Consider the following 21,883-nt stretch of genomic DNA (forward strand, 5'->3'; position numbering starts at 1 on the left):
TTTGAATTTTTTGGGCTGATTTCTAGAGAATGAGTTGTAAAATCTTCAGCTTTGCTAACCTGTAAAAACTGCATCTCAAAGAATGAGCAGCAGAGGGAGCACTTTAACTTCAAAATAGAGACCTGGCTTACCAGCTGATTAAGGGAATAAAAGTAATTAAGTCGTGGCATTTATGAGGATTAAGAAATATAGCTGCTTCCCAAACACTACAAAGACAGAAAACGTTTCTTGGAAAAAATTGCTGAAGACATAAACGGCTTATAAGGTGACTTTTTAAGCACAAGCCTTGCTATGGATGCAAAACAGGCAAAGCATCGCTCACAAGAGATAGGGCATGGAAGGAAACAGGTGGGTTTTTCATTAAAATCCCCCACTTTCAGAACTTAGCCCGTTCCATATTGAGGATTTAACTAAAACATATTTACTGAGTTGACATTGTTGCACATGTAATGAGTGGACAAAACAGTAATTCAGGTTTCCTGTGTAGAGGTGGAAATTTCTTCAGGTTTTAGCAAAAACACAGGTCAGAGCAGTGGCACTTTAGCAGCACACCTTTTGGGTTTTTGTAGGTCATATTCAAACATGCCTTTTTATAAGCATCTCAGTTAAAGATTTGTCATGATACTGAGATAAACTCTAAAAACTCAGAAAGCAGCTGGGCCATAAATTCCTGTATCAGTTCCTGTTTCACAAGTGGCATCTTGTGATTCCTCATTTGCAAGACTGTAGAAAAATTCGGTAGTGGTAAAGATTAGGCATAAAGTTAAACATTCCCAGTGGGTGCAGAGACAAGGCTACTCTCCTGCTGCTGCTGAACCTATCGTGTTAAGAGCAATTGCAGATATCTGTGTCCAGAACTGCTGCTTTGTTGTTATAGCCATAAAACCATGGAGGAAAACCTCCAGAACAGTTAGCATGTGATTTTTAGATGGACAAATCTGTAAATCACTGGGTTGCTGCCTTCACCCCAGGACAGTGAAAAAATAAGAGAAAACAGAGATGAATCATCTCTTTCCCTGAGAAGGTTGTTCAAAAAGGTACACAGTTAACATCCTTTGTATTCTCTGTGCCACTGTGCTTTCTCGCTCTTCCCATGGCATAAGCTAGACAAAGCACAGTCACACAGACGTAGAGGACAGAAATGAACCCTGAGGTGTCTACATCGTACACAGTCAGTTCGCCACTGCTAGAGAATCATAGAATCATAGAGTAGTTAGGGTTGGAAAGGACCTTAAGATTATCTAGTTCCAACCCCCTTGCCATGGGCAGGGACACCTCGCACTAAGCCATGTCACCCAAGGCTTCATCCAGCCTGGCCTTGAACACTGCCGGAGCATTCACAACTTCCCTGAGCAACCTATTCCAGTGCCTCACCACCCTCACAGTAAAAAACTCTTTATATGCAATCTAAACTTCCCCTGTTCAAGAAGCAGCATAATTTTTTACTATCCTAGGTTTAAGGATCAGGGTCACAATCTAGCAGTGTAATTTATTCAAGGTTTTAACATCTATGTGTCTTATGTTCATTTGCATATATGACATTTACAGGATGCATGATGTTGTACCATATTTATGGAATATGAAACATATTTTGTAATGTAAAGAAAACAATGTTATTTTTACATATGAAACCTTCCTCTGATTTCTAAACCTGAAGTTTTTGCTTCCTTACATTGTATTTACAATGTTTTGGAGAAATTTAGCATTTTTGCCATGTGCGGTTATGTGAGCATGTTAAAGCATTATTCACAATGTCACAGTGATATATTTCAGCATAATCCTCATTTCTGTGATGCTGAGAAAAATACCCATTTCTGTGGCAATCCCTTTTCTAGACAAGATTCAAGAAATGGGTATTGTGATGGATTGACTCAGGCCAGCACCCACACAGCCACTTGCTCAGTTCACTCCTACCCCAGACCCTGTACAGTATTTCAAAGATTCAAGGAATTTCCTGCAGAGGTTAAAGATCTTTGGCAATGGTGAACTCTACTCATTACCAGGCTATGGAGTTGTAATGGAAACATCTCTTGCCTAAGTTTCACCTAAATGGCTCCAGTTAGTAGAGGTTTTGTCTGCTATATACCTCGTACCACATCTCCTACATGACAGCAGATGTGAATGAAAAACAAATTTTAGAAGCAAAAGACTTAACTCTCTATCCAAAAATCCAGTTCAGAGGTCTTGAAAGACTGATACATTCTGGAAGGCTTTGTTTCCTCCAAATGCCTTGAGGTGTAGTTTCATTGTAAGAACAGAGTGTTAAGGCAGAGAGTATTTCAAATCAGTTGGCCTTCTCACAGAACTACATAGCTGTGCTTGTTTAGTGTATATGCATTGGCTGGCTTGTTAGCCTGACAGTAAGTCAAGCCCCATCACCTTCCATGTTAAATTGTTAGATGATATATTCAGTAAAGAAATATATATACATATAGATCTTTCAAATATCACTCTTAAGACTATGCCTTAAGCCTGTGGTGCTGACAGACTATATCCCCCACAACTAAATGCATGCAGTTTGTATTCTCAACTTTCAGTTTAAGAGGATTAGCATATTTTATTTTTGAAGAGCATCACATCTAATATTATGGAGACTAGTTTCTGCACTATTTTGAATGGAAAGTTGCCTGTTAAATCCCGTGATGAAAGAGACAGTGTTCCTTTGATCCACTGCAGTAGTACTATCTGATGGTGAGGAGAACTTGGCTTCATAAATCAACAGGAATTTGGGAGTATTCGTATCCAAACTCGGCTCTTATTTTCACATATCCATCTCGCTTCTGTGTGTGAATTTTGTGTTCTGTTTGACTTGCCAATTTCCCCTTTTTTACCTTAATTTCTTTAAGAAAAGGAGAAAGGGTAGAGAAATTAAAATGCAACTTTCCCACAAAACAAATGGGCAGGTAAATGTTGCACCCAGCGTATGTGTAGTTCCACAAACTGAATTGATGCTGTCCTTGGCTGTTCAGTGTCCAACCAAGGAACAATTTATGCAGGAGACCAGAGGCCATTGAATAATTAAATCAAGCTGTATTTTCTAATGCTCAAGCCTTTAAATATTTGATATTATTTTGTCATATCTAATCTTTTGCGAAGAATATAATTGCAATGTGGAAATGCTTTGTTTAAGTTTTGAAATGACCAACCTTTGTTTTTAAAGGCCAGGACTCCTAAACATCAGTGAACCAGCCACTCAGCCATGGCTAGCAGATACTTGGCCTAACACAGGGAACAATCACAATGACTGCTCCATCAACTGCTGCACCTCTGGCAACGGGAACAGTGATAGCAACCTTACGACGTACAGTCGACCAGGTTAGATATGTTTCTACCTTGCTAAGGAATCCTCTTTACAGAGTACATTTAATACATGAGAGAGTGTACAGGTTTGTTTGGGGTTTTATTTCCAATGTATTTAGGCTTAATATAGTTGCTCCTCTATGTTATGGTGATGCTCTTGGTCCCCTTTTTGATATCTTTTTTCGGTCCCCTCTGGATAGTTATAGCAAGCTGTGGGCTGAAGATCCCCTGCAGAGTTCAATGTTACCAAAAGTCACACTGAACTGATATGTTTCAGCATCTGAAAAAGAGCAGCTAAGGTAATTTTTAGGTTGTTCTGTACATCTTTGTTGCTTGGATGGAGAAGGAGAAATGCCAAAAAGACGCTAGTGAGATTTTCCTTCTGGTTTGGGTGTGATTGGAAGCATGAAGTGAAACATTGCTCCAGTACTTGCAGTCAGTCTACTTCAGCACATTCAGTACTTCCCTTGGGGTGCCATTCTCTACAAAAATGGATAGCTGGTTTTCTGTTTAGGGCATGTGGATGAAAAAGTTCACGCTCTAAAACCAATTATGAAATGTTAGGTTTTGTGGTAGTTTCCTGGGAGCTTGGACATGAGTGCTCTTGAAGAAAACCTCATGAGTTCTGTGGGAGCGCAGTTGTAGATACATATCTGGAAGTGCTAACTGTTGCACATTTTGTTTTAAACAGATGTTAGGTTATTTTAGTTTTAACCTGGTTTGCATTACTGGTGAGGAATGAAAATGAGTCTTTTTCACTCCCAGCACCTAGTAGCATTTCTCAGCGTTTCAGAGAGGGAGTATGATTACTTATAGTGAAGTTGCACAAGGGCTAAACAGCATTACCTCCTGTAATGAATGTGAAGCCAGCCATAATGGTTGATAATTCATAGATGGTGATAATGGTAATTTATCTGCAGTAATGCTGTCTGACAGTGACCAGTGCCAAGTGCCTCAGAGGAAGGTGAGAGATTTTAACATTAGAAACTTGTATCTAACTCTGCCTGAGGATATCATTTCCACAAATACCTATGTAAAAAGATTTCTGATACAGAGATACTTTATCGTGGCAAGTACAGACATACCAAGTTCTAGTAACTGAAAGTTAACAAACTCAGAATAGGAAGAGAATGCACATTTTTGAGGGTTGTAAACTATTATAACACCTTGTCATGAGGTGCTGTGGATCCTTTCTCAGTTTAGCTTTTATGTTAAGCTTGGTTGTGTTGCAAAGTGGTTCCTTCCTTTCAAGTAGAGCTAATGAGCTTGAGGGTCAGACAGGATGCTCACAGTGTTCTCTTCTGTCCTGGAAAATCTGGCAAATATCAATAATTTTATCAGCTTGGGCTTGACTTATGCTCTGAAACAGCAGTGTTGCATATATACATATATATCTATAGACATGGATATTTATATATATACATATAGCCGTGAATGTGCTAAATAACTGTTCCTTTAAGTATAGTATTGTCTTCCAAGTCTACAGAGTACTAATGGCTTGTTCCAAAAGTAGATGTTATAAAAAAGTCTTAACAGAATAAATCTACTGTTAGATAGGTAAACCAGTTTTGCTTAAGTACTTTGAGGAATTCTAATGCATCTTTGTAAGAAAATGTACTTACTGCATATATTGTATCGATTACATTGCGCTACACACAAATTGTATGTAGCTGAAAATGGAAGGAGGTAAAAATTCATTTCATAAGTGACCCTGCAAGGATATTATGGCAAAGTATAATGTATTAGGAAGGAAGAATATGCTGGATGCATAATCACCCAATATAAAACAATAAACTTGGAAAGGAGGAAAGACTAGCGTGGTTTCAGTAAGCAAAAGAAAAAGCAGAAATGAAAAAACATTTAAAAAGTAGAAATCAAGAAGTTGAAGACTGTGAAGCAGTAAGTAACAGAAGCAATAAATAGCAGATCACATAAGAAAGAAAAATATATCAAACAGTAAAACCTTCAAAAAACACAAGCTGAGGGGCAATGATAAGCTATATGTGACATGTTCTGATACTGTTCCTTAGTCACTGAAAAGGTGGATCAGTGGTTTTCTTCCTCAAGTAGTATTTTATTTCTCTATTTCAGGAAATATTTCTCAAAAAGGTGCATGTATTAGGGAATTGTTTTGAAATTTGTCATCCTCTATATATTTCGTAGTTACTTCATTTACTATGATGGTCAAATCCTGAATTCTGTACTTAGTTTTACTTGGCATCCTCTCTAGTAAATTACTTGTGGCCACAGGTAACGGACTTCAGGCTTTGAATCAAGCTCATTAGCATAAGTACCACATCTTTTAAAGAGGAAAACTGTATTCTTGGTAATTGTTATGTAATTGTTGATGCATTAATCGGTTTCAAACAAGAATTTTTGGTCAGCGATCATTGAATGCTAGTTTCGCCAAGTTTTCTAACTGCCGGCTTGCAGACTGTGTTACCCCATTCAATATTGTTCCAGTGGACTGGATACGGAGAGGAAAGTGTGTGGAGCTGCTGTCATGCAAAGGCAAAAGAACATAGAAGGCAGGCATACTGGTTCACACAGTAATGACCAGAGCATCAGCACATGTCTGATTTACTCTGTGGAATAAGTGGTGATCTCCTGATGGAGTAACTATTAGAAGAAAGAATTCACACCATGTGATATATATTTAACATACAGGACAATTATATTACTATGGTATTACTTATTTTGCAATATCCAAAGGAACTGAAAACTAGCAAAATTACCAGATTGCTTTCCTGTCTTTCTGTTTCAAACCAAAATATATGATTGTACAAGGAAATGATGATCAAATAAAGACTTGCTACTGGGTACTGAGATACCTCTTACATTGTACTGTTTCTCTTTAATTCTGTCATGTGTGATCATTTTTCAGTCTGTTTCATGACAATGGTTTTATAAAAACATAGTAAATATTGTTGTATCTCTGTTACTTATCATGAGTACAAGAAGGTCTAAATGTTGTTGAGATGACATGACATTTTCAGTTATTCCCATTATTAAGTTTTGTTCGGTTTTTCTTTTCAATGCAAATTATTTTAATCAGTTGTTGATTGAATACCTTATAGTGCTTTGAGAATAATGTCTAAAAATGTGAATGTTACATGGACACTGTAGAAAAAGCCTAGCAAGGTAAGTCATTGCAGATACAATTCAGAAGGTCTGAGTTTGCAGTGAATCAAAACAGTGAGCACCACTTTTGCAGCAGTAGCTTGTAAGGTAAATAATAGTCTGTAGATTATTCAGTTAATTGTAGTATCTCTGCTTCATGGATGCAAGCCATATAGTTACACACTAAAAGATTTGCCATATAGTTGCACACTAAGAGATTTTTAAAGGGAATTTCATTGAAAGTATAGTGTAAGCGAACAGAATGACCTTTTCTTTTTTCTTTCCTCTGTGGTTAGCCGATTGTATAGCAAATTACAACAATCAGCTGGACAACAAGCAAACAAACCTGATGTTGCCTGAGTCAACTGTTTATGGTGACGTGGACCTCAGCAACAAAATCAATGAGATGAAAACCTTCAATAGTCCAAATCTAAAGGACGGAAGATTTGTCAGCCAGCCTGGGCAGCCCACTCCTTATGCCACCACTCAACTCATCCAGTCAAATATCAGCAATAATGTTAACAATGGCAGCGGGGATACGAATGAGAAACACTGGAAACCCTCTGTTCAGCAAAAGCAAGAGGTTGCACCCATACAGTACAACATTATGGAGCAAAACAAATTAAACAAAGGTGATGAGCTTTTAGCTTGTTTCTCCTCTTTAGGTATCAGAGGAGTTTTGACCTTCTGGTGCTGGGACCTAAAACTTTCAAGTTCAGCAATTACAGACTTCAGTGGTGCTTTTAGACTACTCCCTCTTTAGATTTAGAAATACACAGTTAGCACTGTCACCAAGTTAATTAGCACCACAGTAACCTTCAGATACTGAATTTATTATAAAAAAGAAAAAGCTGTATCTTTAGAAATTATTTAAACAAAATACATTTCCAGTGGATTTGAGATTAATTTAAATTTAATAGTAGTTAAGGGATTGGTTAGGACAGAGGCCAGATATTTTATTCATAAGCCAGATGCATGGTCGTCACATTATACTCTACCTTAAATTTTAAATAGGTCAACCCATTCTTCCCAGTCGTGGATGGAGACTAATTAAATCTACATGTTCATGTAAACGAATGAAATTTTGCATATCAAACTCTGTAAAATTGTATTGTGTTGTACACTGGGGACACAAACGGAGTGATCCAATTCATTTTATACTTGTTCCTAGCAAGTCTTCTATTCACATATTGAGAGGCAATGCTTCCACACACAGTTTTGGAAACTAAATTCCTTTGTTACCCTGTCTGAAGTCTGTGAATCCAGAAGCTAAAAATAAATTGATTTCAGTGTTAACGGAAAACATCAGGAATGTACTTTTGTGGCCCTGAGGGCATGTTTCTTTAATATAATGTGTGGGAGTTGGAAGAAATAGGTATGTGATTTCTTGCTAGTCCTCCAGGCTACCATGCAACCTCTTTTAATAACCTGATTTGCAAAACAGTATCCCTAGGAACTGGACCCTTTCTAACTTGGAACTTTTTGCATGGATTGTTGTAACTCAGGTGATGGCATAGTGATAAGTTATCCAGCAAAAAGATACATTGCATTACAGGAATGTTGATTTCTCTACCGGACCCATCTACTCACAGAGGAGTTCAAAGGGCAATATAAAATGTGACACCTTCCCTTGACATAAACCTGTCAAAAGAAAATCCAGTTTTTGTGGCTCCTTACTGGAGGGTGAAAGCTGTATTTTTTTGTAATTATGTTTTCTTTCATGAACTGTGTATTACATATCGGGTTTGGAATTAAAACATGTTTGGTTTTTATGCCCTGGAAGATACTGCATCTTTCAAACTGTGTATATTACAGCTGCATATTCTCTAGCATATTGTAGTGTGGAAAGGCCCCCTTAAAGCATTGTCTGCTGACAGTCATATATACATATTTCAGAGTGTTGATTTACTGTTTATCCTCTGTGTAAACATATGCGGTATGTAGGGCTTCAGCTTGGTCTCTGGAATGCAGCTAGGCTGAGAAACTATTACAGAATACACTCTGGTGTGGAATCTATCATTTTGCTCTTTTTCCCATGCTTACATTATCGCAAACATTTCTGCAGCAGATGGGGACTGGATTCTTAGTTTTGTTTATTTTTGTTTTGATTTGCTATTTTATGAGTCAATATTCTGATTTGGGTTTTCTCATTTCCTAAGTCAAAGCCGTCTTGCTGATGATTATACCTATAAGCTTTTGTGATGGAAAGTAACCATTTTGATGAGTTACATGCTGTGCTTCGTTGTCACTACTTTACATCCAGTGGTTCTGCTTATGATGCAGTTTATTTGCTGCATGAAGAGTAACTCGGCTCCTTTCTGTTCTCTGTAAATTGCAATTCCTTTTTACATGAGTACTGTTTTGCCAGATGAGTATTTTTCTTTGGATAAAGTTTTACAGATCCAGTTGCCAAATCTAGATTTAAAAGTAACATATGTGTATCAAGTGCTTTGGAAACAGAGAAGGAAGTTATGGTAACAGCCATTAGCCAAAAAAAGAGCCCCTGCCTGTGTCTAGAACCTGCATGAGCCAGTGTCAATAGAAGTCTTCTTGAAGCCAGCAGGCATTAAACAAAAAACTCTTCTGTTGTAAACCAAATTCTGTGGAGCTGCATTGTTGCTCCAACAGATCATTCAGCTCTTGTAATACAGGCCTGACTTCTGTGTGGGGTTGTCACCTTTGAAATACAAAAAGTGGCTACCACAGTCCATTGGCTGCCCTGTGTGCATAAATTAAGCAGAGACCCTGGAAAATCAATCAAGATGACCATCACATAGGTCATGTATATATCCAAAGAGACTTAATAGTTGCAGAAGCATTGTGCATAGGATTTAATTTTATCTTAGTTTGCTGTGGAGCTGCCACATGCCCATGATTTTCCTTAAACTTATCATTAGAGACAAGATAAAAATAAAACATGATTATCAGATTATTTGATTTTCAGAGAATTAATTTATTTCTTCCTCACTATTTTCAGATCTTACTTTGTGTTACAAAGCAGGTGTCGAAAAGTAGATATGTCTCTGAAGGGTGGCATTAACTGTACTATTAAACTTGCAGATTACCGGGTAAATGACAACATTGCTCCAACTATTCCGTACAACCAGTCATACGACCAGAATACAGGTGGATCCTACAACAGCTCAGACAGAGGTAGTAGTACGTCTGGTGAGTATCTACAGTGTTTTCCAAACCTGAGGGTGTTTTCTGTGCTAGCTGTGGTTAGCACTGCGGTGTGCGCAGTGTTAGCTGTGGTTAACACTGGTTACTGAGCTTACAGAGGGATAATGGGGAGGAACCCACCGACAGTAATACAGCAACAGGGTTGTTAAACAGTATAAAAAGCGGCCCAGTAGGTGCCTTTATTTCTGTTGCATCCTTGTGGCACTAAACCATCTAATAGTCAATTAAGTAACTGATTGTCCTAAATTATGAAAGTCATGAAATCAAATTGATTTCATGTTAATGCCCTACTGGTTAATAATATGGGCTCCAGATGGGCAAGTCATAGAAATCCTTTTGCAGCTGTCACTAAAAAGTCTTGGGGGGAAAAAAAAGGCTTTTTGTACTGAAGAATGCTGATCAGGGCACTCTTGTGCGTTGGAGCCACAGAGTATGGTCTCATTCAAAAGTTATGAGTTCTCATTATGGTATAACCTGTTCACTTTCAGGCTTAATTTCTGATAGAGGTGTGTGAAATGTTTGAGCTAAAGCATAAACAACGCATAGGCTTGGTTTAGAGCTTCACTGTAAATCTGATACTTAGCCTGTGTTTATTTACATCTAGCCCATTACTGGGTGAGTTACTGTTGTAACCCTGGACTTTACATCCACTAACCAACGTGAGGACTTTTCACATTTTGCTCTGCTGTTGTCTTTGATAACCAGTTACCTTAATCCTAACCTGAACTCCATCTTGACTGATTGCAACTGAGGCACAACGGAGGCATAAACATGACGGGCCTGCTGTACCTTTGGGTGACCTTAAGTGTCAGTGGCTGGGCTGAGATACGCACAGTTCCTGATTATCCGAAATGCTCAGGGGCGTTCTTCTGGGAGCCAGCCTTTTGCCCATTCCCAGGTTTACAACATCAGGATGTGGTGCTGAGCTTGTGCTCCGTGATGTAAAGACCTAAAATTCACTGGAAAACATATCAGGGGTATGAACCCATGCAAATTAAAAATGAGAAGGTGGTATTCTTCACACTGACATCTATTACGGTTATTCATAACGCTAACAATTTATAGTCGTATACCAAGGACTCCAGCAGGAATGAAGCAAGATGACCAGAGTAATAAATTAATTGTGCTGAATCTAGTATATATCATGGTGCTTAGGGTAAAGAATGCAGATGATTGTTGCCTTGGAATAGTTTGGGTCTTGCTTGACATACTGAGATACCAGAAAAAATAATGGTACATAGCTAAAATATGTTTGTATCATCTGGCAGCTAAAGTGGGACAATAATAAGCAGAGCTACCCTCTGTAAGAATGGAAAATCTGACACAGCAGAAGTGAGAAAAACAAGCTTCCTAAATATCACTACAACACATTTAATCATGTGTATAAGGCTTAACTAAAGTAATATAAGACTATGCCTCAGTTGAAGAGAGAAATGTGAAGGATTCTAAACATACTCAAAAATGCAGTGACTTTATCTACAATGAAAACAGTAACGAGAACAAAGATAAAAATGTATACCAAGGAAGAGTGGTAGAGTCAGTTCTCATCATAGCCATGGCCAAAGTTAGAATTCAAGACCACCTGAATAATTAGTATTATTCAAACTTACTGGAACTGTTGAAGCTGCGTTGTTCTATTATGAGCTACAATTTTCCAGTAATAGTAGTCAAAAACATTTGTGTTATACTTCATCGATCTTCTTTCTTCTTTTTTTGCTGTTATTTTAGTTCCTCCAGCAATTATTTTCAACTGCACCTGCCATTTAGACTAAAACTAGTCATTTCATTGTGCCTAAAATGTTTCAGTGGACAAGTACAAATTACATATATTCAGCGAATTAATGCAACAGTGGAACTTTAATAGATCGTATCTGTATCATATTGTATTTTAGGTTTGAGCAATTAAATAGTATAAAGGCACTTTAGAAAATATGTCTACAGCTCATTTGTTTTAGATGATAATCTATAATGTAATTAATAGAAGTAGGAAGCTCACTTTTAATGACATTGCTTATAGAATTCATTTATGGTTTTATCAAATCTTGACTACTTATTAACAATTCCAGTTTTCTATCCTATGTGCTTTTTTCTGTGCTGTGTAAAGTTTCTGGTTAAATTCAGCTGCTTAAAATGTAGAACAGTTCTAAAAAGAAGCTGCAGTTGCAAATTGGTGTAAAAAATAGTAATTCCAGTTTATTCCAACTCAGCACAACTGTAAATTCCCAGAGCATTTGGGAGGGACCAGGGTTATTTTGTTTTTCAGAGTGAGGAGATACTTAAAAGCATTACAAATGTGTACTGCTGTTTATTCACAGGGAGTCAAGGGCACAAGAAGGGTGCTCGGACCCCAAAAGCTCCCAAGCAAGCTGGCATGAACTGGGCAGATCTTCTTCCACCCCCTCCAGCACATCCACCTCCCCATAGTAATAGTGAAGATTACAGTCTTTCAGTAGATGAAAGGTAAGAAAATACATACATCATCCATTCCTCAGTTTAATCACTAGGTAATTGAACTGTAATGTGTCCTACAAGGTGGCAGTGAGACCTTCCTTCAATACCATTTTGGTGCTGCTCATCTAACTGTAGTGTGGCTATTTAGACATCACTTACTGACAGTGGTGTATGACCACTCAGTACATCCTTACTAAGTTGTTTCCAAGAACACATATACAATGATCTTTTATTTTTTTTCTGGCATTTATACATGTATCCAATATGTTAATTACACAGTAAAAATATAAGTACTTACTTTCTTAAAAAATCATTTTAGCTATGACCAAGAAATTCCATGCCCTGTCCCACCTGCAAGGATGTATCTGCAGCAGGATGAGCTAGAGGAAGAGGAAGAAGATGAGCGAGGTCCTACTCCACCTGTCAGAGGAGCAGCTTCCTCCCCAGCCGCTGTCTCCTATAGCCATCAGTCAACTGCCACTCTCACCCCCTCTCCCCAGGAAGAACTCCAGCCCATGTTACAGGACTGTCAGGAGGATCTGGGACATATACAACACCAACCTGACCGCAGGTGTGTCAATGCAAATGTAGTGAGAGAGATGTGACAAATGTCATCCTAGCTCCACTGAAAATTCCTGTTCAGTTTAGCATGGCCAAGATTTTCCCATGATATTTATTCTGTTAATATTTAAGTTCTAACTTGGGATGCTAGAACTATTTGTAGCCTAAGGAATGTGTAATTAAGTTACTTTATTATTATACCATGGAAAGAAATGCAGTATATCACTTTACGGTACATACAGTGCTGACATAAGTTAAATTCACAGTCATCAGGATATTAAAGTGGTATCGTTAACACAGCTTACCATATAATTACACTTCTATTGTTTCCAATAGATTTACTGCATTATTACCATAAAATAGCATGCATTATTTCACAGTTACTGTGCAATTAACTTGTCACTGATACGCATGAATATATATAAATATATAATTTATATAACCTATAGATTTTCCTCCTCTCATAAATCCTAATACAGGAAATTATTGCTTGCAAAATTCTCTTAACATTTCCACCTACCCTTATTTAAAGGAATGACCAAAATTAATAGATATTTGTTATAGGGAGATTTTGTTTCTTCTCTGAATTGCTTTTAGCATAAACTGTTTTGCAAATACACTCTCACAGCTTCTCTTCCATAAAACAGTGAATTCCGAATGAGTCTTTTTATGTATGATGCTTACTTGTCTTGCTTTTAATGAAGAAGACACAGCTTTTCCATCCAAAATGGTAATTCTTGTATGATTTTTCTTTTCCTCCAGTGGTTTGCACATATTGTTGCCACAAACATACAAACTTACCTGCAATATTCTACTCATACTTTCTGGTTGTAGGGAAATATGGACCTTTTATGATGAAATTAATTTGATCTTCCCAAGTACACTGCAGAATTTTGGTTCCAGTAATATAGTTTACTGGACTTTTATGGATGTATTTTTGAGAATTTTTTTTAAGTTGATGTTTCCCATTTTTAAGTAAGCAGTAGTTATTAATCTGGCTTTTTTTAAGGTTCTGTATCTGCTGTTACTTTTGTTCTCCACTTTTACTTGCTCTGCCTTGATTTGTTTTCTTCACTCTTTATGGTAACACTTCTTGTACTGGGTATCTTTTTCTCTTCCTCTATCTTGCTCATAAAATCCTCTTTTAAATCACTTTTTTATTAGTGGGTGGCTAATCATATTTTAGTGTAATTGCCATTGGCGCTGATATGTTGGGGCACAGAAGTGTTCACTTTAATCACTTCAGTTTTCTGGGTTATTCAGAGGTTAAACTAGCTGGATACTAATGGAAAATGTTGTGAGTGACTTTCCAGAGCTTCAGCTACCATATCCTGGAGAGTGGAAGGTACTGACACAGAGAACAGAGTAGGCAGTGGAGCAGGTATATGCAAGCAAGCATAACCAGCCAGCAACTGCCTGGGAAGTAGAAGGTTTGCACAAGAAGACTGATGGTTAATTATTATTAATGTCATCAAAACTAGTGGCAGATGTATCTAGAAGGATGTTCCAATTAAAGCCTCTTAGGGCATACAGCTTACTCACTGAGTGGACTGAAAAATTACATACTTATTTTGTTCTTAATGCAATGATTAAGTCTAGCTTTGCTGAAAGTCTTAGAATTTCTAGTGACCAAATTTGTCTTTTTTATCTTACTTTTTCAAGTGTTCTTTATTTTCTTTTTGCTACATCCAACTCATCAGTTGAAAAGATTCACATAATTCCATTTACTTGATTTGTAAGGCTTGACTACCTTTTCCATCTAATGGCATTGATGTGACCCATGACATTGCTGCTTAGGAGTTGGATGTGCTGTGCTGAACAGCACTGGAACATGTTGCCAAAGAAGTGGTAAATGCTCCATCCCTGTCAGTGTTCAAGGCCAGGTTGGACAGAGCCTTGGGTGACATGGTTTAGTGCCAGGTGTCCCTGCCCATGGCAGGGGGGTTGGAACTGAATGATCTTAAGGGGAGTTTTTGTTTTGAATATGATGTGACAATACTTGCCCATTAAGAATACATTCTGAGTGGTGCCTCTGTATTGTTTGAGGTGGGGTGGTGGGGGTAAATGGTGACTTTACAGTGAAAATAATGTCTAAAATACTGTTTGTCATAGTTTTTATTAGCTTTACTTCATCTGAATATTATCTCAACTTCTGCTCTGAACCAGACATCTAGATTATGATCATCATGATGATGGTGTACTATAATAGTCCTCTGACCAGACAGCTTTCTAGAAGTACAGCAAAATGAAACAGAACTCTGTGATCTGGAAGAGTGGACAAGCAGAGAAAAAATCTAAAGATCTACTGATTTAAAGCAGATCATGTCAATGTTGAAGTGAGAGCTGAGGTGGGAGGCAGTGTCACTGTTAAAGCAAGAACCACTGCATCAGATGAAGAGAACAAAGTAGTATGAATTCTGTATGCCCATGAACCAGCTGCTCTCTATTAGCCTTTCCTTAGAGGCTGGCAGGTTTTCAAGAACCTTAGCATATCTTGTAACCAGTTGCCTGCCTTCTAATACCAAAACCTAGAGAATAGCAAGACCGGCAAATACATCATAAGGACAGTTGTCACAAGAGCTTTAAATTAAGGCAGTAAAACTGTAGGGCAGGGTCTCTAGTCAAAGGCAGGTAGAGATTTCCAGGCACAAATGGCTTCTGGGATTATGGGGGTGAAGTGGTATTAAATGATTATTGGGTATATATCCCTAACTGACCTTTCCTTTATTCCACACAGTACATAATGCAGCAAATGGAAAGCAGTGGCTACATGACGTAGTCCAGGGAGATTCTAGCTTGCTCTTGCCACAAAGTATTCGGGTTTTCCTTGCTAAATTTTCCTTTCTAAATTAGTAAAAGTTCCCATTCATTAAAATTTAAAAATGACATCTCCCCCTCCCCAAAAGAAAATAATTTATGACAATCACCATCTGTCAATGAGATAATAATAGGGAAAAATGACAGAGGAAAATTACTTTGGATTTTTTTTGCAAAGCAGTAGAAATTCCTGGTAAGCAAAGCTATCAGTACAGGCATTGCATCAGAAAGTACTTTCTTCTATTGGACAATTAACCATGAAAAAGCATGCCTCTGGCCCTGTGAAGAAAAACTGTTGACAATGTTTCTACCTGGGACTTCTGAGTGAAGCATAAACTAAACTGAACATTGTTCTAATGATATCTAATGCTTCGCCTCTTTTAGTTGGTGACACCATTACTGATGACTGAAGCTCAAAATGAATTAACCCATACTTCTGTATGCATGTTGGTATCCTTCAGACCTAGAACTAACATTTCAGTGGAGAATTCTGTCTTTATGTTATCACCTAGACCAATTTGAAAAATAATGAAATAACAGTATCTTTTCATCTCTTTCTGACTCACTGGGGTGAATGGAGGGAAGATAATGTTTATGGAGCAACCTGTTTGGATAGAGGCATCTATTGATGTTGATAGTCTCAGGCTTCTAGAACAATATGTAGACACTTCTCTCAAGGGTGCACAAATAATGTTTAAATAGTTCCATGAACTGTAACCACCTCTTTGCCTAGCTGTACATGGGCTGCTTTAGGAAAAATGAACAGCTTTATGAAAAATAAGCCAGTTTTCATTAAAAGAACTGTATTGAAAGTCAGATTTCTCTGTGATAGATTTCAAACTAAGTCACTTCTGATTCACAGAAAAAAATAAAAACTATAGAAAAAGCAACCAACCCTGGACCTTTCAGATATAAATACTATTGATTTAAGAAGGCAAATCAAACTTCTTGGGAAATAAAAGGAGTATTTTCATCGATCTACTATTTTCTCTGACTGCATTACATGACTTTAGGTTTTTTTTACCCTTGTACTTTTATGCAGACGTCAGCCTGTGAGTCCTCCACCCCCTCCAAGGCCTATTTCCCCACCGCATACCTATGGATATATCTCAGGGCCCTTGGTCTCTGATATGGATACTGACGCACCAGAAGAGGAAGAGGATGAGGCAGATATCGAGGTTGCCAAGATGCAGAGCAGAAGGCTCCTTTTGCGTGGCCTTGAGCAGACCCCTGCCTCCAGTGTTGGGGATTTGGAGAGCTCTGTAACAGGGTCCATGATCAATGGCTGGGGTTCAGCCTCCGAAGAAGACAACATCTCAAGCGGGCGGTCCAGCGTTAGCTCTTCCGATGGATCCTTTTTTACCGATGCAGATTTTGCACAGGCTGTTGCAGCAGCTGCGGAATATGCGGGCCTGAAAGTAGCCAGACGTCAAATGCAGGATGCAGCAGGAGGTGAGTTTTTCCTCTGTTTGATGAGAGAAGAGGGGAAAAATGGCCACTGATAAAAGTTATTTATCCTCTGCTGCTCCCTATTTTCCTATTGTTCAGGTTAGACATAAGGAAGGAGTTCTTTACTATGAGGGTGGTGAGGCGCTGGCACAGGTTGCACAGAGAAGTGATAAATGCTCCATCCCTGTCAGTGTTCAAGGCCAGGTTGGACAGAGCCTTGGGCAACATGGTCTAGTGTGAGGTGTTGCTGCCCATTGCAGGGGGGTTGGAACTGGATGATCTTAAGGTCCTTTCCAACCCAAACCATTCTGTGATTATTTAGAAACTTGTGTGTGTGTCAGTTTACACTAGCAGAAGAGTCAGAAAAGGGGTCTTGGTGAAAAGGTTCAAATAAATTGCTGCTCTGCATTGGTTTTAGTAAGTAATTCCATTAAGTAGTTTGGTCTCATTGATTATTACCAAACCATAACCCTGCTGGTGGATTTGCACCCAGAACTGAATGAACTGGGGGAAAAAAGTTATTAGAGAAGTCTGTGCTTTTCCTAGTGTAGTGCTACCAGCATTTTTATTTGTTCTTCATAAGAGATTTAATCCCTCTGTCTTGAAATGCTCAAATAAATAGTAAACCTTGAGTCGTATTTCTTATGGATTTGAAAAAAAAAAACCAAAACAATCCAAAGCCTTTAATACAGTTGTTTTCCATTTTATCTTTCTGAGAATGCTGCTTAAGCTCTTACTGCTGTATTACTGAGATCAACTGGGTTTGTGCTGGTTTTGTAATTTAAAAGCTGTTATTAGTTGCAGTTTAGTTTATAGATTACGCATATGCAACAAGGCCTTATGTGTATGGGGCTTTTTTCTCCTGAATCACCATTGGAAATATGATACTTAAAATATCTAATATTTTACACCATACGAGTTACTAGTAACACTGGGTATATACAGGTAGTCAGTAGCCTCACTAGGCCCAATCAATGTTGTTACAGTTCAGCTAAGAAATAAGAATACCACAGGGTGGAATGCAGGTTTCAAGTAGATCCATTAATATTTTGTCAGTCCTATTATACTGACAGACCTGGAGAAGAGGTACTCTCACAAGTGTGTCCATCCCAACTCCACAGATTTGCAACCTTCCTTCTATTTCTGATATCCTCACTCAGTTAACAGTCCTTTGTTTCACTTCCACACAGCTGTTCATCATGAAGAGTGAGAGGGGAGGTAATTTAGTACTTCTGGATGAAATCCTGGCCAATTGAACTAGGTGGCAAAACTCCCATTTGTAGCCACAGGGCCAGGAATTTATTCATTTTATACATACAAGTTCATATAAATACATGTGCCTATGTGTGTGTAAATGTATAGATTTAAAAAATGCATTTTTCCTCCCATTACTACTACAGGTAAATAATTTTGCAACAGTCAAGCTCACAATATGCAGTGATTTCTTCATTTTGATACTACCCACACATGACTACACATCCTAAAAATGTGACATTTCTTATCTGCAAATAAGCTGTGATGAAAAACCAGTCATGTATCCCCAGCGCACTTCTGGTAGTTCACTCAAAGCAGCATAGGGGACATCTGTACACAAGACCCTCTGGTGACTTACTCTGCTTATGGTATGGGTGACCTTGTGCTGCTCAACCCAGGGAAGATGAAACCATCTTGAAAGTGAAATGTTTTCTTGCTGGGTGGGAAGCTTAAGCTTTGCCTGCCAATGGAGTTTGCGTTCCTGGGGCAGGAGCTACCAGCTACTAAGCATTTAGTTAATTTCTGTGCAACTAATCCAGCCTGCCTACTGATAGGACAGCAATTGCTTTGCTTTAGTTATAGCTCACCTTAAGACTGATTTCAGGAAGGATGGGAGGTTATTGTTTTTCCAGCAGTGTACTTTCAGGTTTTATATAGCTAGGTCATTCCAATGTGAAAAGGGAAAGTATGAAACGTCTTATTTTAGATTAAGAAAAAAATAATAGCTATTGTTCTGTAACAATTTCCAGGCCGTAGACATTTTCATGCATCACACTGTCCTAGACCCACCAGCCCCGTATCTACCGACAGCAACATGAGTGCTGTTGTAATACAGAAGGTCCGACCTGCCAAAAAGCAAAAACACCAGCCAGGACATCTGCGCAGAGAAGTCTACACAGATGGTGAGTCCACTGAAATGGGTGAAAACGTCAGGGAACCTTTCTAAATACGCATTCAGTGTGTGTGCATGGAATTTTTCCACAGAGATAACATTATGTTTCAGAATTCAGTGATTTGTGTTTCCTGTTGCTAAACACACTGAACAGATTAATCATTTTAAATGCCAGAGTTCCTTAATACTGTATATTGATGCTTCCACTCCAGAGCCTTGCACCTGTTTTCTATAGTGTCCTAATGGGCTAATTACTGTCATTATTTAAGAGCCCTGATAGCATAAATAGTACAGTCATTGAGAATAATGTGTGGTTAGGATTAAAATCTTCATTCACGTGACTGACTATTAAAAACTTCAGAATATATCTTTCCTGAAAAAAAAACTAATTTACCATTCAAATGGTGGACAGCACAAATCAATGAATTTTAATCCTGACCACAGCATTGTTGCAAGCAGATACTTTGTGAGTAAAAGCAATATCTAATCATCTTCTTTCATGCCTTCACACACAATATCAACTCTTGCTGAAAAGGTAGTGCTCGTATGCTCTTGGGAGTGTAGGAGGATAATGCAAACATTGTGATGTTGTCTAGAGAGAGCCTTTAATGAAAATGCCTCAGGTGGTGCAGCTTTTATTAAAGCACTACCTTCCAGTTTTATAAAACAACCCACAGGCTTTGTTGGAAATTCATGTAAGATAAATTCTCCAAGACTTAACCCATCTTGTCAAGTTTGCTGAATTGGCTAACAGGGGGAAGGGAAAGAAAGGCATCGTTCCCCACCTCCTGGCTCTTTGCAACAACAATCTGATTAGGACTTTCATTACCAGCCTGAAATTTTTCAAAGAGGGGCATCATTTGCCATTATCATATGAAAGCCTAATATTATAGATCCTTATCCAGGGTTACAAGATGGGAGTTTTGAGCCACTTCTCCCTATGATTCCTGCCACTTGACAAAAAAATTTAATACAAAGCTCACAGCACGATGAGCAGAAGTAATTTAGCAATGAGTGGTTGTCCGTGCTATTATCTGTACTTTATTCTGAGTATTTTCTCCCACTAGCATCTATCTGATATTAGGCTGCATTAAATACTGGCATGACACAGTGCACCTGGGCCTCTTGGCTTATGCCCAGGCCCCTTCTGTCAGTGAAACTGAGCTCTTGGAATATTATCTGATTTCAAGAGGTTATTACAGTGGTTTTGTGCATGTTTGCTTCTGTGAAAGGACAACACAAGGTGTAAATCCCCAAACTCTACCAGAAATGTTAACGTTTATGAGACCCTTGTAATGGTGTTTTGCAAGTTTTTATGGATATTTTATCAGCTTTTATTCTCTTGAAGAGAATGCTCTTAACTGAGTAATTGGCTGAGCATCAAACATCGATACAAACACAACAGCTAGGACATCAGAAATAAAATCCAGACAGGAGTTTTATGTGGCCACCTTCTTCTAACACAGGAATAAATAAGAGGTGGGCCTGTATTTGATGACAGGTTTTTGTGAAAGTAGTTATACAAAGTTATACCATAAAGCATTGTGGTTAGATATTGCAATAGATTTGACAATCACGATCAATATTTGTTTTGTGCTATATAGCACCTGCTTACTTCAGCATATTTTTTAATTAGGTAAGAATTTCCACTAACCTATTTAGCATGTGATACAGTCTGGTCATTCAGGGAACAGCAAATTACGGCTTTCATTTCTGCAGATCTAATAAAACCCAGTTCAAAGGCTGAAGGGCTTCTCTGGTTTTGACTTTTATCTTTTTTTTTTTCCTCTCAATCCACTTACATATTTGTAACCTCACTGAACATTCTAACCATTCATTTTAACAGCCACATCTAGTATATTGTCTCTTTAGAATTACCTGGAAAATAACATCTACTATTTGTTCTCCTTAAGTGGAGAAAAGTGATACGGAAACATAAATGAAACACTTTAAGCACTATTGGCTTTTCCCAGATATACTTAGGATTTTCTATTGGCTTGATGTCACACTGTTACTTGACTTTGTATAAAGGAGTGCCTGATACAAAGATGCTCCTTTTTTCCTCTTAGTGAGTGAACATGCGAGCATTTGTAGAGGACTAAAGCAGATAATCTAAATTTAAGCATTTATTTGTGGTTAGAAGTATTGAATAAATGCTAAAGGGAGAAAAATACATTGCTTCATTACTTTCTTAGCCTTCAAATTGGAATTTGCTTTCACATCTAAGGAATTTTCTGCTGTTCCAAGTTACCTGAAGTATTTGCAAGCAGTTTCCTGAAATATTGGTGTCATGATGAACTTAAATGATTAGCTGGGAGAAAGGATATATTAATAATTTAAATCTTTGCATGGCTGGTTAGAAATGCCAAGAGTATTATCAGCAGCAACATATAAGTATTTTTGTGAAAGAGATTGGTATTTCTGAAACTATTTCTTACTAATGTAGCAGTAAAAAGCCTACTACTGCCCTTTTTTAAATAGAGTGCTCTCTCGTAGTTCAAGTAGTAATAATTTTGCATTTTCTGCTAGCATTAGTTCAAATCAGTTTATACTTCGTGTGGAACAGGATTTCAGCTCATTTCTTTTGTTCCTTGACAGTCATCCAGGGAGCCAAATGTTCTCCATATTTGTTGCTAAAAATCTTTGCTCAGTAGGTGGTAAGGATTAAAATGTATGAATTTTTAATTACTCTTCATCTAACCTTTTAGAGTTAACTGAGAGTGCATTACGAGAACCAACTAACAGATGTAACCTCCTTCTCAGCCTTGCCTGACCTACTTATATGCTGAATTTAGGAAACCAAATTTTAAAATGATATTTTCATCTTTTCTAAAATTATATGAGTGAACATCTTCT

At 37.9% G+C, this 21,883-nt stretch overlaps 1 protein-coding gene across 3 annotated transcripts in view; it reads left to right on the forward strand.

The window, feature by feature from the left end:
* Positions 1–21,883, forward strand: part of ROBO1 (roundabout guidance receptor 1) — a 300,870-nt gene that overhangs the window by 270,674 nt on the left and 8,313 nt on the right. For 2 of the 3 annotated variants that reach the window (XM_031046917.2, XM_031046918.2), the window contains 7 exons: positions 3,161–3,315; positions 6,717–7,052; positions 9,481–9,588; positions 11,919–12,063; positions 12,374–12,625; positions 16,475–16,884; positions 18,885–19,037. In XM_031046917.2, coding sequence (XP_030902777.1) covers positions 3,161–3,315; positions 6,717–7,052; positions 9,481–9,588; positions 11,919–12,063; positions 12,374–12,625; positions 16,475–16,884; positions 18,885–19,037 — 1,559 coding nt within the window. The remainder of the gene's footprint in view (positions 1–3,160; positions 3,316–6,716; positions 7,053–9,480; positions 9,589–11,918; positions 12,064–12,373; positions 12,626–16,474; positions 16,885–18,884; positions 19,038–21,883) is intronic. The other variant, XM_031046919.2, reaches the window with a different exon arrangement.

This window comes from Melopsittacus undulatus, chromosome 2 (genome assembly GCF_012275295.1).
Source record: "Melopsittacus undulatus isolate bMelUnd1 chromosome 2, bMelUnd1.mat.Z, whole genome shotgun sequence".
Classification (NCBI taxonomy): Eukaryota; Metazoa; Chordata; class Aves; order Psittaciformes; family Psittaculidae; genus Melopsittacus; species Melopsittacus undulatus.